Consider the following 23299-nt stretch of genomic DNA (forward strand, 5'->3'; position numbering starts at 1 on the left):
AAAAAAAAAAGAAAAAAGAAAATCAGCTATATTTGAGGCCTGTTCAGACTTGAAAAAATTATTTCCAAGTTTCTGGTTTGGGTGAAGAATGATTCCATTAACCATGAGGAATGCTGGAGATAAGCCAAACTTATTTGGGGTGGAGGTGAGGGAAGGAGAGACATTCGACTCTGATGATATTCGGAGACCTTGAGGTGGAAATCTGGCTGAAGAGTCCAAAGTTGATGCATTAGCTTAGGGAGGAAGATGAAGGAAACTCCTTAGAGAGAGGATAGCGTCAGCCTGTCTGGATAATGGGAAATAAGAGCTTCCAATCAGAAATGGATCATGGCAGAAACAATTTAGGATCTTCTATAGTCCACCATAATCCGAAATCAGTTTGAGTCATAGGACGGGAGTCTCTGAGGCCCTTCTAATGGCATAGATGAATTACTAGGGTGCCACCTGTAGTAGGAGTTGATTCAATGTAGGCTCTCGCACAGCTGTTCACTTGCACAGGTTCTCCTCACCTGATCAGCGAAATAGATCTTCTGCTTGCCGTATGACTTCTCTTTGATCTTGCCTTGTTGGGCCAGCTGCTCCAACGTCTTTACCACGACCTGACAAGAGAGGGCGGGGCAATTAGGAGTCTTTGGGTCTGGGGGGACGGGGGCGGGGGTAGATTCCCGCCAGTGAAAGGCAAGCAGCGAAAGCTCGAGGGAGCAGAACCTGGGCCTCGTTAGGGGTCCTCACCGTTTTGCCCAGTCCATGTTCCTTCTGCAGGTTCCCGAACATGTCCTGAGCGCTGTAGGGCCGGTTCTGCTCCTGCAGGTACCTCAGAAGGATCCCAGGGGCTGCGGAGGGAGACGAGGCGGGGAGGGGGTGTCACTCAACCATCCCTCGCCCGTCCCCCTCCAGGTCTCGCCAGCGCCGCGGCTACCTCCGGCTGCAGCTTCCGCACGGCCTTTACTCATCGTCTCTCCCGCGCTCGAATTCAGATGACCGGATATGGCGGTTGCTCTAGGAGACGGCTCCTTCCGGAAACGGCAGGGTGGGCCTCGAGCGGTGATTGGCTGGAGGGGAAGCCGGCCGGAAGAACGGCGCAGCCCTTCCCGCACGCCGCGGTGGGTTCGGCCGCCTGCCTCCCGCCTCCCGCCTCCCGCCTCCCGCCTCGCTCCCCGCTCCCCGAGTTGAGGCTGTGGGGTACGCAGGGCCTTCCAAGCCGAGACCAGTTCCTGCTGCAGCGCGTCACCCGCGCCTTCAGGGCAGTGTTGGCACGGGAATCAACGGCAGTAAGCCTCGAGGTCACCGGGCCTGCTACCCACGGCTGCCCCGAGCCCACTCTTCAGTGTTAACGGAGTTGGGCGTTGAACTCAGAGCGCGGTCCGTGGCGTTCTGGCTCTCATCTCTAGGGGCTCTATAGGTTGGTTGGGGAGACTCACGGGTTCTTCTGTCTGGGCTGGGATCGAACCGCGGTTCTCCGATCTCCGACTCCGGACTTGTTGGGATGACCTGCCTGAGCCTCCGGCGCCCACCTCTCCCCGTTTTTTGTTTTTCCATTTGTAAAACCGGACCAATGGGTAAGGAGGGTGATTGTGTAAGCTTCAACGCCACACTCATTTGCCCACTACCAAGCTTCGCACCCAGGAGGCGCTCGATACTTGGGCGTGGAAGGGCAGAGGTGGGAGGGCCGGCTACCCAAGCCGCAGTCTCCCTTTGGTGAAGGCAATCTCAAGCAACACCTGGCAGGTGCTTTCCATTCCTGACCACAGTGGCCAGTGGGACACAATCTGAAATAGTATTTCTAGTTTCGGAGGTCAGTTGAAGACCAAAGAGGAAGAGCACAATACTACTTCTTAAAAACTTTGTGCTACCTAAAACCTAATTAGCTCTTGAAACATGCTTGTCTCATGCTTAGGGGACAATATTAAGAATTAGAAAGGAAATGCAAACTAAATCCCTGCCAAGAGTGCCAGTTACACTCATGTTTCGACTCTACAAGTGGCCTCATGGTGGTTCTGTTACAAAGCAGGATTGAGAAGTAGGCCCATCACACTTAGCTTTCCTTTTCTGAGGCTGTCACATCCTCAGATTAATCATTACTCTGGTTGAAAAGATGTACCAAGGAGGTCACCATTCAATATCAGATTCTCAAGCCAGGTGCTGGTGACTCATGAATGTAATCCTTTCTATTCAGGAGGCTGAGAAGAGTTTCAAAGCCAGCCCTAGCAGGAAAAGCTGTGAGACTCTTATCTCCAATAAACTACCCCAAAAACCCAGAAGTAGAGATGTGGCTCAGTGGTAGAGTACTAGCTTTGTGCAAAAGAAACTCAGGGACAGTACCCAGGCCCGGAGTTCAAGCCCCAGAACCAGCAAAAAAAAGAAAAAGAAAAAAGTACCAGCCTCCTAAAGATTGTTGTCATACAAGATTTATTCCCAGCACCCACCCACCCACTTGGCCCACCCCCAGATTCACAGTGGAGGATTAAAGAGATTTAGAGCAGGATCCCCCAGGTACAAGAAAAACCAAAGATTTTGCTCAACTTCCTTCCCTCCCTCTTGCCAACTCCCAAGGCCTAAAGCTACACACACTCATGCAAACAAACACACAAAATCCCACTCCTTTCCCTTCCCCCTCCCATATTAGAGCACATCTGTAAGACATCTGTGCTCTGGGGAGATGTCATTCAAAGTCTGAGAACCCTAAAGTGGGGAGATGCCATTACCTCTAATCGTCTAACAGGATAAATGACTGTGAAACAGGAACCCAGATCTTTCTCAATATTAACTATTTTCACTCCCTAGTCTCTAGCTTGTCTATCAACCAAGAGCAAACAGCACCCCTCCCCCCACCTGTAGCACATGAAAATAGGCTCTGTCCAACATCCCTCATTCATGTATGGGGGTGGTGTTGGGGGAGTGGTCCCTGAGGATCAGCAAAGGGTTAATGCAAGAAGGAAAGAGGATAGAAGAGTTTGGCTTGAGCTCTGATTAGGGAGGCAAAGTGAGGCAGTAGGCTGGACAGGTTTAGAACTAATGACCATTTTGGGTTCTTTACATGATTTTACTAGAGTCTGCAGAGCACATACCACCCAGAAGGGTCTCTGCAGACACATTCTTGCTAACTGGGCTCATCTTTAAAGGTAGCCTTAACCAAGTAGGGGAGCAGTTGAAAATAAAGAAGCTGAAAAGGTAGTAAGAATAGTTGGTGCAAAAGAGTTTGAGGCTCCTGGGAAGAATGCCACAAAGCCATTTATAAAGTGCTACTTTGGACCCCTCCACCCACCCATGGAATTATTGCTTTTCCAAAGGAACAGGGAAGGAATAGGAACATAAAAATGGCTGTGGTATTGCTTTGCTTACTGCTCAGGCCAATGCAAATAGAGCTAAGGGTTAGCAGCACCAAAGGCAATCACACAACTCCAAAAGATTCAGTGAGATCTCAAGATAAAGAGGCACTCACTAACCCTACCAACAGCTATCTGACCCCTATGGCTCGAGGTGATGTATAAGAATGGCCCATCCCTGCATTATATTCACATTTCTTAACATTTCACAAATATTTTGGAGCACTGGGGGTCAGTTAACAAGAAGATGGGCTGGAGAAAGGGAAGCAGGCTTGTTCTGAAGAGCCAAAGGACAAGCTTGCTTTAAAAACAAAAAATCATGATTTAACAAAAGATGACAACTCTTCCAGCTGCTGCCTGACTTTGGGGGTTCCAGGGAGATAGAGGAAATAAAGGGTGGGCTCTTTTGTCAGTGAGGGCCCTGAGCACCCAGACCTAAAAGCAAACAGCAGCACTTCCTCAAAGGGGAAAGAATATCCCTGACAACTTTGTTCCTCAAAGTACCATCTTGGTAGAAGCCTCCCTTGGGGAAGCACATTCTCATCTCAGTGACTAAGCACAGAAATGGATGTCCAGCTGGCAGCAGGGAAATGAGTATCCTTTAAATAGGCCTCTGAACAACAGCCAGGCCACCCAGCATACAAAGATAATTGAGGGGATGGGACCTGCCTGGGTTCTTCCCTTCTCCTATCACCTTAAATGGAATGAGGAAAAAAAAAAATCCTAAACCGCAGTGATTCCCAAAAAGGAGTCTCTTGTATTCTTAGTGGCTCCTGGAATTCGAAGGATCCAGCTGATTCAGCTCTGACTGGTCCAGAAGTTCAAAGTCATCTCCTTCAGCATCAGTGTCCAGGTCTGAACTAGGAGACCGGAGAAAACCTCTTGTTGCTCTCCGAGGAGGTGGGCCAGAAGGGCCTGTCTGGGAGGCCCCTGACAAGGCCAGCTGGATCATGCCCTGCGAGACCAGGCTGGCAAGGTTGCTGGTAAGGTTGGATCCTACAGGAAGGGAACCAAGCAGAAGCTCTGGCAGTGCAGCTTCCCCCTGGCTGGAAGGGGGAGCATGGGTAATCTCAGTTCCTTGTGGGGACCGGTACATCAAGCTGGGCATCCCAATGCTAGTATCGTCTTCATCATCCAGGCCAGCAGGATCCACATTAATAGAAGGGAAGTCTGGAAGGTCTCTGGCAAATGATTCCTCTGGATCACTGTGGCCATCTAAATCTGAGAACACAGAGCATGTGAAACATGGGTAGCCACCACATCCTCCAGTACCCTGGGACTCATAAAAAGCCAATACCATATAACCAGATTTTTCTGCCCTGGATTTCTCAGTAGGAAGTAAGACCTGAGGACTGATTAGCTTTTCCCATTTCTGAGTAGATCACCACTGGCCAGATTTTCCCTTCCTTCCTCTAGAATGTCCATGAGACTAGAGGCTGAGGCTACTAAAAGACTGAGGGCTTTAAGAAGAGCAGAACTATCCTGGCTGTAGCTACACACACACAGGGTGCTAAGCTACGTGATCCACAGTTCAGAGCACAGGAGATAAGTAGGCACCAGTATTCCCTCTGTCCAGGGAAGCTGAGAGGAAAGTCATTACCAGGTCAAAGGTTCTTCTTACCTTCAGAGCCTTCTGTTAAAGGTGTCTGGCCCCTTGAAAGATTGAATGTGCCATTGTCTGTACAGGAGACTTCAGCATCTGAGTGCTCCGAGTCTGTGATAGCCAATTCCCTGGCAACTGTAGAATCATCCAGCTTAGGAAAAGAAAAGACCAAGAATGCTGAGGAGGTGATACCATTAGTTATCAAGAGCAGTCCCCAGTCCTAGGCTTCATTAATTAGCTGGCTCTAGAGGCTACTAATATAAGGACATCAATACAACCAGTGATAGGAGATAGATGGGGACTTTACTCAAAATCTTGACTCCTTTTAGGCTGCTCCCCCAAAGAAAACATAACCTTAAGCATAGGAAGAAAAGCAATCTGGGGCATTACTTAGCTACTTACCCTTAAGCAAGTAACTGAGATTATTTTTCACAGGTGGGCAGGATATAGTTGCTTCCCAGACCTAAGTGTGGGCAGGTCTGCTTACAATACAAGATTGATTAGGCTAGCTCTAGAAGTTCTTCCATAATGGTAGAGTGAGAAGAAACATGGAAGAGAGTTATTGGTCACCAGGCTCAAATTGAGATCTAGGTTCAAAGGCCTAATGTAATACTAGCTTCTCTCCTGCTGTCTTTACGTGGGGAGGCAAGAGGAATCTAGGGCCATGGAGAGCCCATAACTTTAACTTATCATGGTTACTGCCTAAATGTGAGCTGCTTATGGATAAAAGAGAGTTAAGGAAAACTGGCCAGTGGAGCAGCTCCCACACTGAAGATACCTGAGGACAGAAGGCAGCAAGCTCTTCTTCACTGTCACTGTTATCTGCAGTACGTTCTGGGTGTAGAGCTCTGCGGCGCACTGTATGGAAAGAGCAAAAAGCTTGAGGCCTTCCCTTGAGGAGACATATACAGCCTTGCCTTTGGAGGAGACATTTATGCCTTCTCCAAATTAGATCATAAAAGAGTCCCTTGAAATATAGCTATAAGCCTCTTTAACAATGCATGAAGATAAGGCTGCTGAGCCTACATGACAAGGTGAGTTGGTAGAGTAAGACTTCTAGAACATCACTCTTCTAACACCCCTCCTGCTAGGTGCAGACCCAATGGCAAGGTAGTAAATGATTATGATAGCATCTATCACAGAGGGTCCTAAAGGAACAGTTCACTTTTATTAAATTAGGCTTTTGAGTACTGATACTTTTCAACTAGCTGGCCTAGGAGAACGTGGGCCTTGATAATCACATGTGGGCTTCTTTGAAGATCAGGAAATAAAACCCAACTGGTAAGACCCAAACAGAGGGGAAAACGGTGCACCACTATCAGCAATGGGTTAGGTAGATCTTAGGCTAGTACACTTCTGGTATCTGTAGAGCAGTTTTTAATCTCCTTGAGAAGAAAGCTTTCAGTAATAAGAGCTATACTGGAAAAAGAGAATAAAATTACCCACTTCTCAAGGTTGTTATAAAGATTACATGATGTATTCAGAAAAGTTAAGGAAATACTTCATAAAAATACTATGAGTGTTTTCAATATCTGCCTTTTATTCAGTTTAGGAGGGTGGAGTGTGTGTGTGTGTGTGTGTGTGTGTGTGTGTGTGTGTGTGTGTGTGTGTGTGTGTGTGTGTGTGTGTGTGTGTGTGTGTGTGTTTAAAATGGGAGGGTTTGGGATTCCAATGAGAAAACCTGGTAAACCTGCATGTGTTGCTCTAGACTAGAATATTGATTGAACTGCCTAAGTGGAAGGAAGCTTCCCATGACACTTACGTTGTCTCTCTCTCTGCTTGGACATCATGTAGCCATGGACACTGAAGTCTAGCCGCTGTAGAGCTGGCTTTAGCCGCACATAGGCTCGATCCCACAGTCGGTGGTACACAGCAAGGGGCCATATCATGACAGTGACAACTATGAAAAGAAATGGGAGGAGGAGGCTAAATGGAGAAGGGGTTGAACATCCCTCTGATAGTGTGTCCTTGAGGCTTACACATGCATTTAGTATGTAATAGTTCTGCTTAATTCTACTGGTTATCTATACCAGTCTCCCTAAAGAGGACTTTTAAAGGCAGAGACTTCTGTAGGCCATAGGGCCTACTCTATACATAGCATATATGCTACTGATAACCTAGGGCAGAACCAGACAATGTGAACATTGGCTGTGAGTATCACTGAGTCATTAAACAACACCTCTACTATACAACCAATCATATGAGGGTCTGATATATGACAGTCATAGCCAGAACAATTCAGTTGATCCAGCCCCAGAGTACATGCCAACATCAAGTAACTGAATTTATAAACTTAATGTTCCGGGGGAGTAAAAAGTCCTCCAAGGCAAAAAGAATCTAACAGAAAAACCTCTAAGAATTAATGTTCTAAAAATTCCCTCCTTAAACATAAGCAGTCCTTCATATTTGGGAATAGTATTTTGTTAGTGGGCTCTCGTAAATTTCCAAAACCTGGTAAGAGATGGATTTTAGGTAAGGATGTACTTCAATGGAATCTGCTACAACAAAGAAGACATTTTTCTTTTTTCTTGTCTGGGGCTTGAACTCTGGACCTGGGCACTGTCCCTGAGCTCTGAAGCTCAAGGCTAGTGCTCTACCACTTCCAGTTTTTTTGGTGGCTAATTGCAGATAAGAAACGGACTTTCAGCTGGGTGCTGTGGCTCACACCTGTAATCTTAGCTACTCAGGAGGCTGAGATCTGAGGATCGCAGTTCAAAGCTAGCCTAGACAAGAAAGTCCATGAGACTCTTATCTCTAGAAAACCAGAAGTGGTGCTGTAGCTCAAGTGGTAGAATACTCACCTTGAGCTGAAGAACTGAGGGACAGCACCCAGGCTGAGTTCAAGCCCCATGACCACCACCACCAACGAAAGAAACGGACTTTCCTGCTTGGGCTGACTTAGAACTGTTATCCTCAGATCTCAGCCTCCCGAGTAGCTAGTATTACAGGCGTGAGCCACTGGTGCCCGGCTTAAGACATTTTTCTTAACATTAAACTGGTCATGAAACTATGAAAAGGTCATTTTCTGGTGACCTTAGATATAGGCATTCTCTCCCTAGATCCAGGGTTAGCTGTAATTAGAAAAGCTATGAACAAGAGTAGCTCCTAACGGGAGGCACAAACCTTACTTACGAATCAAATAGGACAGCAGGAGTCCAGGGATGTAGCGGCCCAAGACAGCCAAAAAGGTCAGAATCCCACAGCTCAACAAGCAGAACTGGAGAGTCAAGAAGTGATATTAAGTTTCTGCCACATGGCAAGGAGTGAGAATGGGGGATTAATGGTAGAGAAGTGACTGAAATATCTTTAAGATCTATAAGTCAAGCATAGACATATCAGATGACAGATGTAGCTACTCTTCTGTCCAATGGCTATTCTGTTTGGGAAAAAAGTGGATGTTCCCTTGTACTCAAACCCCATTCATGTGGTAACCCCATACAGCTATACCTTTCATGTCACAAAATTGGTATGAATAAGGCTTAACCAAACATTTTCTCTGAAAACAAGTGTTGTTGCTGGGTTTTTTAAAGTCAAAATAGGTAAACAAGACAACAAAAGCTCAACAACCTACTACATTTTTAATATGACATACAATACATGCAGCAAGCTTTCTTTCTCACCTTAGGGCAAGAAAATGGCCTACTTTATGGGACTAGGGATGTACCTCAGTGGTAGGTTTGCCTAGCATGTGTAAGACCCTGAGTACAATCCCTGGCACCAGAAGATGGGGAAGGAGGGAGAAAAAAGAAAAAGAAAATGGTCTACTCCAAGTGACAAGCCAAACACACCAACAAGGAGTCATCAAGCTCTTGCCTTAATCCTAAAGGCCAATCAGAAGCCTCTGTCTATCCTACAAATGTTAGCCTTTTCTTTGTTTTTTTTGTTTTGTTTTTTGGGTCCAGTCGTGGGGCCTGAACTCTGGGCCTGGGCGCTGTCCCTCAGCTCTTCAGCTCAAGGCTAGCACTCTACCACTTGAACCACAGCGCCACTTCCGGCTTTTTTTTCCCTGCTTATGTGGTGCTGAGGAATCAAACCCAGGGCCTCATGCATCCAAGGCAAGGGCTCTACCACTGAGCCACCTTCCCAGCCCAGCCTTTTCTTTCTTTCTTTGGCTAGTCATGGGGCTTGAACTTGGCACTACAATATTAAGTGACTTTGAACCACTAGCTTCAGATCTCAGCCTCCTGAGTAGCTAGGGTTACAGGTGTGAGCCACAGTGCCCAGCTTCCTTTCCTTTTCAGAATGAGCCCTACACAGAAAAGGAGCTATTTCAATTTTCAGCATGAACTGAACTGAGGCCAGGTATGAAAGTGAAAAATGGAAGTCTTACCTTGCCTGGGTTTTGCTTTTTGAAAAGCAAAAGATTCCTTATGAAAATGGTCCCACTAACCCAGACTTCAGCTGCATGATGGCAGAGCTCAGGTACGCTGAGCAACCTCGGGTGAACAAAGCCCCAGCTAAGGGAGAGAGAAGGGCGAGCTGTGAAAAGAGGGTGTTGAGGGTCCCCCCATCTTGCAGTGCAGGTAAGCCATTACTTCTGGGTTTAAATAGAGGCTGGGAGTGGCTAGTCCCAGGTGCTGTGGAGGTGAAGTATGACTTTCTTCAGGTTGAAACTTGAATTAGGAACTAGGAGGGCAAACTTGTTCTGACAACTCCACCCTATGAGCAATTGGCCCAATCCACATGTGTATACCTGCCACCAGTTCCAAGGCCCTTTGTGTTTAAAAATATTTTCTTTCCCATACTGAGACCATTACAATTCACTGTGACTGCAATTCAGGGATACAAGTAAAAAGCACAGTCTGACAACACTGCTGCTGAGGGAAGGTAATGGTGAATGTGCTCCTCAGAGAGACAATAAATAAAGCAAAGTCAAACTAGACCATAACAAGAGAAAATTCTTGGCTCAGACATATGGAGTGGATGAACTGAGAAAGGAGCTGTAAGACGTTAAGAGGAATCTTTGGCATTGGCTCACTGGCCAGAGACCAGAATGTTTTCTGACCGAGGACTTTAAATAGCCACAGGTCACAGAAAACATTAGACCTGGTTTAAAGCCAGGATACAAATCAAATTAGCTATAAGTTTTAACACTGGGGCTGAATATAGCTATTTCCCTGCTGTGTTAGGTTATGAGGCATTGTAATATTTTTTGCTTTTGTTTTTTTCCACCAATAAAGCTCTCTTTTTTCCTACAAGTTCTCTTTTTAGAAGAGACACCGACTATCTCAAAATATTACCGCCTAAACTTTAGGATTTGGGCCAGTGTCCACTGTGTGTCTAGAACATGGGCTTAACAACATATAATCAGAATATTACAAAAAGAATCCGAGCAACAAAAAGGGATTTAATCAGGTTCCATACCTCTCATTGTCTAATGCGTCGGGTCTTGGCACTACAATATTAAAACAAACACCAGCATTAGTTGGTAGGGAAAACTCATCATGAAAATGTTAGGCTTTTGGTCTGACAACTCAAGTGTTAATAGGTTTGAGAAAAAGAAAATAATATCCAATAAAAAAGAGACATCATGTTATAAATGCCAGAGTTAGGGAGCTAACAGACAAGGAAATAATGACTTATGCTTGTTCAAACAAGAGAATAATGGCTTATGCCCACTCGTTTTTTAAGGAAAAGGCAAAGGGTACAAACAGACCAATAGAGCCCTTTAATTACTTCAGTGGAAAGCCAAAGTATACAAGAAAAATGGTCCCATCCCTTGAATGTGTCTGGGCTACTCATAAATATCAGTGTCTATCAAAGTACTGGAACATGTTGTAACTACTCCAACCCTAAAAAATCTACCTATTTTCTTTAAAGAGACATCCTTTGATCCGAATTATTTAGTCTTTTGACATTCACCAGCTATGACAAGCAGAGGAACTACATGATTCCTTGAAGTTTCTATAAAACAAGAGAATAACCTATTTAAAAACTATATACTTTGGGAGCTGGGAAGGTAGCTCAGTGTTAGAATGCTTGCCTTGTATGCTTGAGGCCCTGGGTTCCATTCCTCAGCACCACATAAGCAGAAAAAGCCAGAAGTGGCATTGTGGCTCAAGTGGTAGAGCACTAGCCTTAAGCTGAAGAGCTCTGAGGGACAGCGCCCAGGTCCAGAGATCAGCCCCCAGGACCACCAGGACCACCAGAAGCTATGCTCTGGCTTCACAACCTGCCAACACAACACACATCAACTTTTCTCATTCATACCCCCTTACATGAACCAACTTCTTTGGCTTTGCCTGTATCTTCTAATTGTATATCATTCTCCCACTCTCCACTCTTTGGTGCTGGTACTGGGGCTTGAACTCTTCCTTAGTTTTTTGCTCAAGGCTGGCACTCTACCCACTTGAGCCATACCTCTACTTCTCTACTCAACATTCTTAAAATCCCAAAGTTATTTTTTGTCCCTTGCTCTTAAGACCATCCAACTTATCAGTCTTTTTTTTTCCTAGGCCTAACTTACAGGCCTTATAAAATCTAGTGGCTTTATGATCACTAATGCCTTTTCTTTACTAATAAAAGATTTGTATCTTTTTTTTTTTTTTTTTGTCGATCGTGGGGCTTGAACTCTGGGCTTGGGCGCTGTCCCTCAGCTCTTCAGCTCAAGGCGAGCACTCTACCACTTGAGCTACAGCGCCACTTCCGGTTTTTCTGGTGGTTTATTGGAGATTCTCACGGTCTCTCCTGCCCGGGCTGGCTTTGAACCGCGATCCTCAGATCTCAGCCTCCTGAGTAGCTAGGATTACAGGCGTGAGCCACCAGCGCACAGCAAAGATTTGTATCTTAAGGTTAAAAAAAAATCTAATGGCAATAACCTTTGAGATCGTTTTTGTTTGTTTTGTGTCAGTGCTCGGGTTTAACTCAAGGCCTAAGCATTGTCCTTGAGCTTCTTTGCTCAAGGCTAGTGCTCTACTACTTGAGCCACAGCTCCAGTCTGATCTTTTTGGTGGTGAATTGGAGATAAGACTCTCACAGACTTTCCTGCCTGGGCTGGCTTCACACCATGATCCTCAGATCTCACCCAGTCTCCAGAGTAGCTAGCATTACAGATGTGAGCCACCAGCGCTGGGCTACAGTTTTATTTCTTAGTACTACCTTGAATAATTTTTCATTTTTACCCAAATTCTCAATCCTCTGTTCTCAGAAGAAGCTTTGCAGCTTGTTCCTTAAACTAATCAAGCTATTGGCCTATCTAGAAATAGTTTTCTTTCCAATTTCCAAATGTTTTTCATTTTTCTCCATTCTAGGCTTCAGTTAAGGACTAAAATAATGAATATATAATTCAAACTAAACTATGTTATCTCTGGTATTATTCTATGTCATTAATTTTTCTTATGCTAAAGAAAAAAATCTTTGAAAAGTACCTTGTCTCAGGGCTGGAGATGTGGCTCAAGTGGTAGAGCAGCACTCAGGAAAGTAAGATAAAAGAGGGCAAAGGCCCTAAACTAAGACCTCAAACCACAAAACCAAAATAAGTACCCTGTTTTACATTACTTTCCATAAATCATAATGCTTCACTTAGCACATTACAACTAAATGATTTAAAAGAAATCCTAGGGAAGTAAGTTGATATTCTCTCAGTAAAGATACATAATCCAGTAAGGATTTTTGCTTTGGGGTTTGAACACAGGCCTCATGCTCTCACTCAGCCTTTTCTACTCATGGCTGGAACTCTACCAGTACAGCAATGCCTCTACGTCTGGCTTTTTGCTGGTTAAATGGAGGAACAGTCTCAAAGATTTGTCTGTTCAAGCTAGCCTCCCGAGTGGTTAAGATTACAGGTGCCTAGCTAAAGATATTTATTTTTAAAAATTGTTAAACTGGGCTGGGTGCTGGTGGCTCACACCTGTAATCCTAACTACTCAGGAGGCTGAGATCCGAGGATCACAGTTCAAAGCCAGCCCACAGGAAAATTCGTGAGACTCATCTCCAATAAACCACCAGAAAACTGGGCGCTGTGGCTCAAGCGGTAGAGCGCTTGCCTTGAGCTGAAGTGTGCAGGGACAGCACCCAAGCCCAGAGGTTCAAGCCCCACTACCGACAAAAAAAAAAATTCTTAAACTGGGGCTGGAAATGTGGCTTAGTGGTAAGAGTGCTTGACTAGCATACATAAAGCCCTGGGGTCGAATCCTCAGTACCATATAAAGAAAAAGCTGGAAATGGCACTGTGCCAGCCTTGAGCAACAGCAGCTCAGGGACAGTGCCCAGGACCTGAGTTCAAGCCCCAGGACTGGCAAAAAGAAAAAAAAATTCTTAAGCTAGTGTGTGCCAATGGCTCATACCTGTAATTCTAGTTACTCAAGAGGCTGATTTCTGAGTATCGTGGTTCGAAGCCAGCCTGGGCAGAAAAGTCCCCATGAGACTCTTTATCTCCAATTAACTACTCAAAAACCAAAAGTGGCACTGTGGCTCAAGTGGTAGATGGCTAGCCTTGAACCCAAAGAGGCTCAGGGGACAATGCCCAGACCTTGAGTTCAAGCCCCACAACTGGGAAAAAAAAAAACTCTTAAGAACTACTTATGCCAGGCACCGGTGGCTCACGCCTGTAATCCTAGCTACTCAGGAGGCTGAGATCTGAGGATCACGGTTCAAAGCCAGCCTGGGCAGGAAAGTCCATGAGACTCTTATCTCCAATAAACCACTAGAAAACCGGAAGTGGCACTGTAGCTCAAGTGGTAGAGCACTCACCTCGAGCTGAAGAGTTCAGGGATAGTGCCCAAGCCCAGAGTTCAAGCCCCACAACCGACAAAAAAAAAAAAAAAAGAACTACTTACTCCCCAGAATAGAGAGGTAGCTATAGATTTGCTAAGATGGGAAAGGCAAAGCTTACTTACAGATGGGCACAAGCCTTTCAAGTGTCTCTTAAAAGCAAATAATTTAGATTTCAAAAGATAGTATGTCTCAAGCTCCACATCTCAAAAACTGAAACAAAACAAAACTTAAGGCAAAAATTAAATTTCTAATCCAGACTGTTCTAAATGCTATTGAACTTACCTTTCAGCTCAGGCCAAATTTTATTCTTCCATTGATCAATACAGACAATGATCATCAAGCCAAATGAAAGTAAAAACACAAGACGAAGGGATGTCAGTGCAAAAAACCTACAGAGAAGGAGAAACAAGAAGTTATTAAGAAATTAAGCTAATTTCAAAAACACTACATGTACATTATTGCTACTGGAGTACACAAACAAAAATTTTGTATGTTCTAACACTGATTAGTTGTACACCTTTGGTAAATAATTGAAACTTTTGTGTCTTAACTATTTTATCTATGAACAGAGATAATAATTTGCTTCTGTAAAGGCAGAGGCCTAATTAATCTCTCAAAATCCCTTTCAACTTTTCAGTCTGTGATTCTAATAATTTTAGAGACATTAACCCTTGATAAATTGTTATGATGAAAGCAAACATCTATCATCTGTCAAATTAGGTACCATTCATTATAGGGGAACACACTGACAGAGATATACTTAAAAACATGCAGACGGGTGCCGGTAGCTCCTGACTGTAATCCTAGCTACGTAAGAGGCTGAGATCTGAGGATCATGGTGAGCCACCAGTGCCAGGAGAGAAATAACATTCTTAATAACACACTTAAATCACTGTGGCCAAAAAAGTCAAGAAAATAATAAGTACATAATATATGCTTAGCCTGTAATTCTATTATGTATTTATTTATTGTTGGTTGTGGGTCTTGAACTCTGGGCCTTGGCACTGTCCCAAAACTCTTCATCTCAAGGCCAGTGCTCTACCACTTGGAGCCACAGGTCCACTTCTGGTTTTCTGGTGTTTAACTGGAGATAAGAATCTCACAGACTTGCCTGCCCAGGCTGGCTTTGAACTGCCATCACCCGACCTCAGCCTCCTGAATAGGATTACAGGCATGCATGAGCCACTAGCACCCAGCTATATTCATTATTTATAATGCTGTATTGTTATTAGGTATTGTCATAGCAACTGACTAAAGAGGTAAAAGTAAGGATTGGATATAGGTAATAACTCTGGAATGATCACAGTTCAACAACATGGCCTAACAACTTGTCAAAATCACAGAACAATTCTCAAAGTATAATTCCTATCAGGGGCTGGGAAGCTGGCTCAGTGGTAGAGTGCTTGCCTTGCATGCATGAGGCCCTGAGTTTGATTCCTTAGCACCACATAAGCAGGAAAAAGCTGGAAGTAGCACTATGGCTCAAGTGGTAGGGCACTAGCCTTGAGCTGAAGAGCTGAGGGACAGCACCCAGGCCCAGAGTTCAGCCCCCATGACTACCCCTCCCCCCCAAAAAAAAATTAACTATAATTCCTATCATACATAAAAGATTAAAGACTTGTGACCTTAGTTCCAATTCCAGAATAACAACAAAACAAAGAAAAAGCTTTTTTCTGGATATATTTCTATATCTATATTTATATCTATCTATATATGAAGTTAGACACATACACAGGAAATGGTAAAGCAATTTTAAATTGTTTCCAGATGTTTTGTAGTCATTTCTATAAACACCAATGCATGTTACCTTTTAAAAATTATATTACGTGCTCATTTGGGCAGCATATATACTAAAATTGGAATGATACAGAGAAGAATAACATGGTCCCAGCAGAAGTATGATATGCAAATTCATGAAGTATTCCATATTTTCAATCTTAAAGCCAGTCTGTCTTGGTGATTTTTTTGTTCCTCTGTTCAAATCACTTAGTTTAACATTTAAGAATTACAAAATAAAAATAAAATTATATTAAAAATGAGGTCTGAGGGCTGGGAAGGTGGCTCAGTGGTTGAGTGCTTGCCTTGTATCCATGAGGCCCTGGGTTCGATTCCTCAGCACCACATAAGCAGAAAAAGCTGGAAATGGTACTATAGAGCACTAGCCTTGAGCTGAAGATCTGAGGGACAGCGCCCAGGCCCAGAGTTCAGGCCCCACAACCAACAACAACAACAAAAAAAGGTCTGAAAGGAAATGAGAATCAGAAATCTAGTCACCAATGACAACCCTATCCCAACTTTTTCTATCCCATCACTTAACAGATACTGCAATCATATGATAGATTAAAGAATGAAAGCAGCTTAAAAATAAAATCTCTAGAGCTGCCTCTGGCCATTAAGCTTCTTTCCAAAGTCAGTGCATTATCCCAACAAATAAGCAAACTTAATAAGGCCGAGTTTCTTGTTCCCTAGTGCTGCTGTTTCTCTAGCTATATGTGATACAACTACTTTGCTCAGTACTTCAAAGAGCTAGGTAGGTAATAAGATTGCCTAAAACCTCCTGTTCTCAGAGCTTGCTTTTTTTTGGGGGGGGGGGTCGTGGAGGGTGCCAATCCTGGGCTTGAACTCAGGGCTTGGGGTCTGTTCCTGAGCCTTTTTCCTCAAGGCTAGCACTCTACCACTTGAGCCACAACTCCACTTCTGGCCTTTTGCTGTTTAATTGGAGATAAGAGTCTCACATAGCTGGGCACAGGTGGCTCACACCTGTAATCCTAGCTACTCAGGAAACAGACCTGAGGATCGCAGTTCAATGCCAGCACGTGCAGGAAGGTCCATGAGACTCTCTCTCTCTCTCTTTTTGTCAGTTGTAGGGCTTGAACTCTGGGCTTAGATGCTGTCCCTTAGCTCTTCAGCTCAAGGTGCACTCTATAACCACTTCCGGTTTTCTGAGTGGTTTATTGGAGATAAGAGTCTCACGGACTCTCCTGCCCAAGCTGGCTTTGAACCTCTATCCTCAGATCTCAGCCTCCTGAGTAGCTAGGATTACAGGCATGAGCCACCGGCACCCAGCTCCATGAGACTCTTATCTCCAATAAACCACCAGAAAATCGGAAGCGGCACTGTGGCTCAAGTGGTACTGCACTCACCTTGAGCTGAAGAGCTGAGGGACAGCTCTCAGGCCCAGAGTTCAAGCCCCATGACCAACAACAACAAAAAGAGTCTCACAGACTAAGCCAGGATGGCTTCAAATTGTGATCCTCAGATATCAGCCTTCTGAGTAGTTAGGATTACAGGTGTGAGCCACCGGCACCTGGCCAGAGTATAATTTTTTAAACGAATACGAAATGGAGTAGGAAAAAAATTGCTTCCACCTCCCATTCACCTAAGCCATGCTTTAACTTAATTGAACGTTTATTGAGTGCCTATTTGCTGAGGCTTTTTGGTAAGCAAGCAGCTCAATTACAGAAAAGAGTAAGACATAAACCAGCACTGGTAGCTCATGCCTGGGAATCTTAGCTAGTCAGGGGCTGAGACCTGAGGACTAAAGTTAGAGCTAACCCAGACAGAAAAGTACGTGACAGACCATCTCCAATTAGCCAGTAAAAAATTTCTGGAGGCATGGCTCAAATGGTAGGTAGAGTGCTAGCCGTGAGAGTAGTACAAGGTCCTGGATTGTGCTTAGCACAATCCCAGAACTAACACACACACACAAAAAAAACAAAAAAGTTGATATTAACTGCACCCCTGTAGTGTAAATATTATAGTTACAATATAAGGCAGTAATAAAAAAATTTGAAAGACGAATGATAAGAACGCTATTTGAAGTGAAATACTAAGTCAATAAGCACTTTTTTTTTCCATCATGAGGCTTGAACTGTGCTGTCCTCAGCTCTTCAGCTCAAGGTTAGCACTCTACCACTTGAGCCACAGCACCACTTCCAGTTTTCTAAGTTTATTGGAGATGAGTCTCATGTACTTTCCTGCCTCAGCTGGCTTTGAACCTTGATCCTCAGATCTCAGCCTCCTGAGTAGCTGGATTACAGGTGTGAGCCACTGGCACCAGGCTTCCTCCTCCTCTTTTCTGGATCAACATTATTGGTAAAGGTTTGTGATAGTCATACATAATACTTGTATAATGTGTATGAGGTCCTAGGATCCACCTTCAGTTCCACAAGAAGGAAAAAACCCCAAACATATATTTCTCTATTACTATTTTCTAGTAAATAATATATTATTTTTAGCTTCCTTTGTCATTACAGCATAAGCTCATCTCAATGGCACTTCAGAACAAAGGATGGCAGCCTACAGGGACAGTAAGCCCATTATTGTACAGCACTTGTGACTGTGTAGTTAATGAGCTAGTCACTGGCAAATTAAAAGGAAAAAAATTAACCCAACCCATACCATATAATGATAGTTGTTGCTTGCACAAAAACAAGAAATGGAACCAACTAGCTGCTAATGGTTTACCTATATGTTAATTGAGAGAAAGCATCCAACCTTACAATTAAGATAGATAAAAACAGGGGACAAAGCTAGGGCTGTGGTAAGTGCCTGTAATCCTAGCTACTTAGGAGGTTGAGATAAGGAGGACTGAAGTTCAAGGCTAGCACAAGCAAAAACAAGACTACATTTCAATGAGTAAAACTGGGCACTGTGATAGGTACTTATCACACACTTAGCATGAAAAAAATATAAATAAGGGGCCGGGGATGTGGCTTAGTAGTAGAGTGCTTGCCTAGCATGCATGAAGCCCTGGGTTCAATTCCTCAGTATCACATAAGCAGAAAAAGCTAGAAGTGGCTCAAGTGGTAGAGTGCTTGCCTTGAGCTGAAGAGCTGAGGGACAGTGCCCAGGCATTGACAAAAAAAAAGCTAAATTAGACATTTTTCCTCCTAGTCCTGGGGCTTGGAAAGACTATAACCAGACTCATTTGGCTCAAGTGATTTCATCTAAACTTTATGTACACATTTTTTCCCCAGGAAACAAATTGTCTCTACGGAAACTATTTTCTGTTTGTTGGGGTTTTGTTTATTTATTTTTTTGGTACTAGGGATTAAACAGAGGGCCTTGAAGATGTTTGGCAAGCATTCTACCACCTGAATAAGAACTCCAGTATAACTGTTTTTCACTCAAATTCTAACTTTTTTTTTTTTTTTGGTCGGTCGTGGGGCATGAACTCTGGGTTTGGGCGCTGTCCCTGCGTTCTTCAGCTCAATGCAAGCCCTCTACCGCTTAAGCCACAGCGCCACTTCTGGTTTTCTAGTAGTTTATTGGAGATAAGAGTCTCATGGACTTTCCTGCCCAGGCTGGCTTTGAACTGTGATCCTCAGATCTCAGCTTCCTAAGTAGCTACAGGCATGAGCCATCGGCGCCCAGGTGTTTTTTTCTTTTTTTTTTGGTTAAGTCATGGGGCTTAAACTCAGGGCTGGGAGATGTTCCTGAGCTTTCACTCAAGGAGGGTGCTTACCACCTTGAAGCACAGCACCACTTCCTGTTTCCTGGTGGTTAAATGGAGATAAATGTCTCATGTACTTTCCTGTCTGGGCTGGCTTTGAACCATGGTCATCAGGCCTGAGCCACTGGTGCCTGGCTTCAAATTCTAACCTTTTAGGGTCAGAATTGCTTCATCAATTTCCAAGCCATCAAAAAACAAAAACAAAAAAACCCCCACACAACTTTTTTTTTGTTTTAGGGAGGAAAGGGAACCTTTTTAAAAAAACAGATTCTGTAATGACCCCCTCAGTATAACATGATTAATTCAGATTAGTGACTATAAAAACAGATCTCAACAAAGAATCCTCTTGTGGATTGTGCTCAATCATATCCCTACAGACGGCCTAGAATAATATTAAATGGGAATCAGCTTAGTAAGTCATCTAGTGCTCCTTGAACCATGTGTTCTTCATGGAAGTGTGAAGGAGCTTGGAATGCCCTCACATTTCTAGGGCTCATTTACCCTCACTCTTAGCTCCTATGACACAAACCAAAAAGCTACTGGAATCTGTTTTTTTCTGATCCTGTCAGGATGTACTCTTGCTGACTCCCGTATTCTTCCCCTGTCATTCATTTACAGATAAAGTGAGGCTAATAAAAATATCAGCTTTTAGCAGTGAAGACTATTATCTTAGAGATAATAACTGGTCAGTGACCAAAGGTAATCTAAGCCAGGTCTCTGATATGGCCACCATAATTTTGTTAGAACCTCCAGGGGGTGGGGGTGGGGGAGTAAAAGTCTAAGAATACTATGGTGACAAGCTATCTACATTGGTCTATTTATCTATTTACTTATTGTAAACAGATCTATTTGTCTATTTACTTATTGGTTCTGGGGCTTTTACTCGGGGGTCTAGGTACTGTTCCCAAGCTTTTGTGATCAAGACTAGCACTCTACCATTTGAACCATAGCTCTACTTTTGGCTTTTTGTTTTCTTATTTATACTTTTGGGCTTCTTGGTCATTAATTGGAGATAAGAGTCTCATGGACTTTTCTAAACAGATGGCTTGGAACTGTGATCCTCAGATCAAGATTAACCATAACTAAAAGAGCTACCTACTTGATTTCTGATTACTTTTTTCTATTATTCAATCTTGTAATAGTTCAAAATGCATATAACACCTCAACAATATGCTATGATTCTTAACACATGATGAAAGATTAAGTATTTTAGATTTGCTTTTTCTGACTTTTTAATGATACTCATACTCTTTCCTTTCTTAAATATTTAATATGTCTACGACCTAAACACTGATCCACATTCCAAACTGAAATGTCAATACCCAAATACTCAATAAGACACTACTGGTATGTAAAGCCTAATTTTCAATTTAAACTTCAGACTACTTTCCAAAGAAGCTCATTCCCCTACATAATTCTATGAATGCCAATGCCTAATAGTCTAGTGTCTTGGACCCTAGTCCTATCTGTATCCTTCATAGGTGTAAGTTTTCATAAATAGCATAGCCAACTATTCTTTCTGTCTCAAGTCACCCTTTTTTTTTTTTTCTTTTGGGTCGGTCATGGGGCTTGAACTCTGGGCCTGAGTGCTGTCCCTCAGCTCTTCAGCTCAAGGCTAGCACTCTACCATTTGGGCTACAGCACCACTTCCAGTTTTCTGGTGGTTTACTGGAGATAAGAGTTTCACGGATTTTCCTGCCAGGGCTGGCTTTGAACTGTGATCTTCAGATCTCAGCCTCCTGAGTAGCTAGGATTACAGGCGTGAGCCACCAGTGCCCAGCCCTGAGCTCTTTTTTGTTCAAGGCTAGTGCTCTACCACTTTGAGACACAGTGCCACCGGCGCCCGGCCACACTCTCCTTTTGCTCTTTCCTACCTTCTTAGAATGTGATGGGACTGTAATAAGAGTTACTGTGTTCTAGATACACAGCAGGCATGCTACCAGAAAATGCCAGAGATAAAGACCAAGTACAATAAAGTTTTGCCATCCAGAGTGCAAAAGTGAGATTCTAAACAGCAGACTAGCCAGGCACTGGTGGCTCACGCCTGTAATCCTAGCTACTCAGAAGGCTGAGATCTGAGGATCACGGTCCAAAGCCAGCCCGGACAGGAAACTCTGTGAGACTATCTCCAATAAACTACTAGAAAACCAGAAGTAGGGCTTTGGCTCAAGCGGTGGCGCGCTCGGCTTGAGCGGAAGAGCACAGGGACGGAGCCCAAGCCCAGAGTTCAAGCCCCACAACCCACAAAAAAGAAAAACTAAACAGCACACTACTAAACTTCAGAAAACTGTTGGGGGCCAGCAGTTTCCTGTTGCTTTCTTTCTAGGGGCACCACTGTGGGAAGTGAAGTTTTGCCTGGATAAATGCTCCTAAATGAGGTACTTACAGTTAAGGGCTTCTGACAGCAATGAAAGGGAAGTTGATACCTGGGGGTCGAGGAAGAATGATTACCTTACCAACAGGTGATGAGGGCTGGGGTTAGCTCAAAGATACAGCACATGCTTAGCATGCACAAGGCTCTGGGAAAGAGAGGGAGGGAGGTAGTGAAAGAGGGAGAAGGAAAAGTTTACCATCTAATTTGCTAAAGAATGGAATCAAGAAATGCCAGACTGCTATGGTACCTTTAATGTGAGTCTCCTTCAAACTAGGAGAGGACTAAGTCAAAGGACTTCGAATTAATTGTTCTATACCCATGCACTAAAATTTCTTTCAACCAAATGGCAATGTTTTGACTTTCAAACCAAGAATGTTAAGAAGCTATTTTTGGCAAAAACAACAAATTAAAAAATTCACTGTTGATTCACTTTTATCCAGGGTAGTCTTATTTCATTTAGCTGAAGCTCCCCCTCTCCCATACATGCACAGTACCCTTGGAATTGAATCTACTTACTTCCCTATTAACAAACCCCCAACTATGATTGGTAGATTCTATGAAGACCTGTTGTCTTTAGGAGATGACAACTTAGGAGAGGAACAGCAGTCCCATTTCCCCAAAGCATGACCCTTACATTTAAAATGTATTTACAGTGCCACTTGTCCAGTCCTGGAAAATTTTATTATAGCCTCGATTTCCTTGTTTATGTACCGTGGCTAAGGATGCCTCTCTAATTTCTTGAAACAGGGAGGCACTGCAGTCTTAACTGGCTGTGGAAAGGGTAAGATCTCACGATCACTATTTCCTTTAAAGGCTTAGCATTTTCTTCCAAGTTTCATCTGTGGAGGTCCACACGGACGCCTAAACTTCAACTCTCTGGACGGAGTGAGACATGAATTATCCAAGATGCTAATTCATGCTAACCGCCTCAACTTGTTTTCTTATCACAGCTATGGATACATTTTTTTAAGACCTTCCATCTCCACCTCTCACTGCTAAAAATCTCTGGAAGGCAGCCTTCCAGCCACACTTGGGCAGAAAAGAGAAAAGAAGATAAGGGCCTTACAGGAAACAGCTTTCACAAGCTAACAAGAGGCATCTTGGTTTTCCCTGCGAACCCCTCCAGAAGTTACCAGAAGCTCCGCCAGATGTGCGGGGCGAGAGTACGGGCGCGGGTACAGCGCGGGGGCCAGCTGGAAGGCCCTGGCAAGGGCTGGAATGTCAAAGCAGCGTGGAGGCGGGATGGGGTGGAAGGAGGTAAGGCAATGTAGAGAAGGAAACCGGGCAGGCGGAGAGGTGAGAACCCCAGAGACACCTGACGAGTTCGCGCCCTGCAGGGTTTCAGAGGGTCCAGTTCTCTCACCAGAAAGCCGCATTCAGCCCCAGGCACCACAGGGCGCTCCTGGCTGGCCGCTCCCACACCAGGGCTGCCTGGACCCGGCTCAGCAGGGGCTCGTAGGGCCCCAACACCTCCACCAGGGCCCGCTGCGTCGCCTCAACCTGCTGGTCACGCTCACAGGAGCCGGACATAGCTTGGCGGCCCCTGAAAGCCAACCCTGAAGCTGGCCCTGGGGCCGCAACTACCCCCTCAACCTCCGCCATCTCCCCCCCGGCAGCCACAACATCCGGGACTGCGGCTCGACGAACACAAATAACAGCAACTGCGCAGATGCGAGATTCGGCTGGCGGGGGGGAACACCGCCTCTCAACTTGTGCGCAAGCGCACAGGCTCGTTCGTTAGAAAGCGGGGGAGGCTGAGTCAAAATGGGTCCCTTCGCGCGGAGGAATCGAATGCCGAAACGGTTCTGCGCATGCGCGCTCTACAC

At 44.4% G+C, this 23299-nt stretch overlaps 2 protein-coding genes across 2 annotated transcripts in view; both read right to left on the reverse strand.

Moving 5' to 3' along the window:
• Positions 1 to 1102, reverse strand: part of Psmc3ip (PSMC3 interacting protein) — a 6082-nt gene extending 4980 nt beyond the window's left edge. Inside the window, exons 1-3 of the mRNA XM_013037981.1 lie at positions 920 to 1102; positions 733 to 833; positions 510 to 599 (exon numbers count right to left, since the gene is read on the reverse strand). Of these exons, the coding sequence (XP_012893435.1) occupies positions 510 to 599; positions 733 to 833; positions 920 to 953 (225 nt within the window). The 5' untranslated portion in view covers positions 954 to 1102. The remainder of the gene's footprint in view (positions 1 to 509; positions 600 to 732; positions 834 to 919) is intronic.
• Positions 1103 to 2435: 1333 nt separating this feature from the next.
• Fam134c (family with sequence similarity 134, member C) lies at positions 2436 to 23161 on the reverse strand. The gene is made up of 9 exons (XM_013038056.1): positions 22837 to 23161; positions 13927 to 14033; positions 10294 to 10324; positions 9260 to 9386; positions 8062 to 8146; positions 6692 to 6829; positions 5708 to 5787; positions 4948 to 5080; positions 2436 to 4547 (listed from the first exon to the last, which is right to left on the reverse strand). Exons 1-9 carry the CDS (start codon positions 23073 to 23075, stop codon positions 4090 to 4092), a joined length of 1398 nt encoding a protein of 465 aa, XP_012893510.1. The 5' UTR covers positions 23076 to 23161; the 3' UTR covers positions 2436 to 4089.
• Between the last annotated feature and the right edge of the window lie 138 nt (positions 23162 to 23299).

This window comes from Dipodomys ordii, unplaced genomic scaffold (genome assembly GCF_000151885.1).
Source record: "Dipodomys ordii isolate 6190 unplaced genomic scaffold, Dord_2.0 Scaffold7, whole genome shotgun sequence".
NCBI classification, from domain to species: domain Eukaryota; kingdom Metazoa; phylum Chordata; class Mammalia; order Rodentia; family Heteromyidae; genus Dipodomys; species Dipodomys ordii.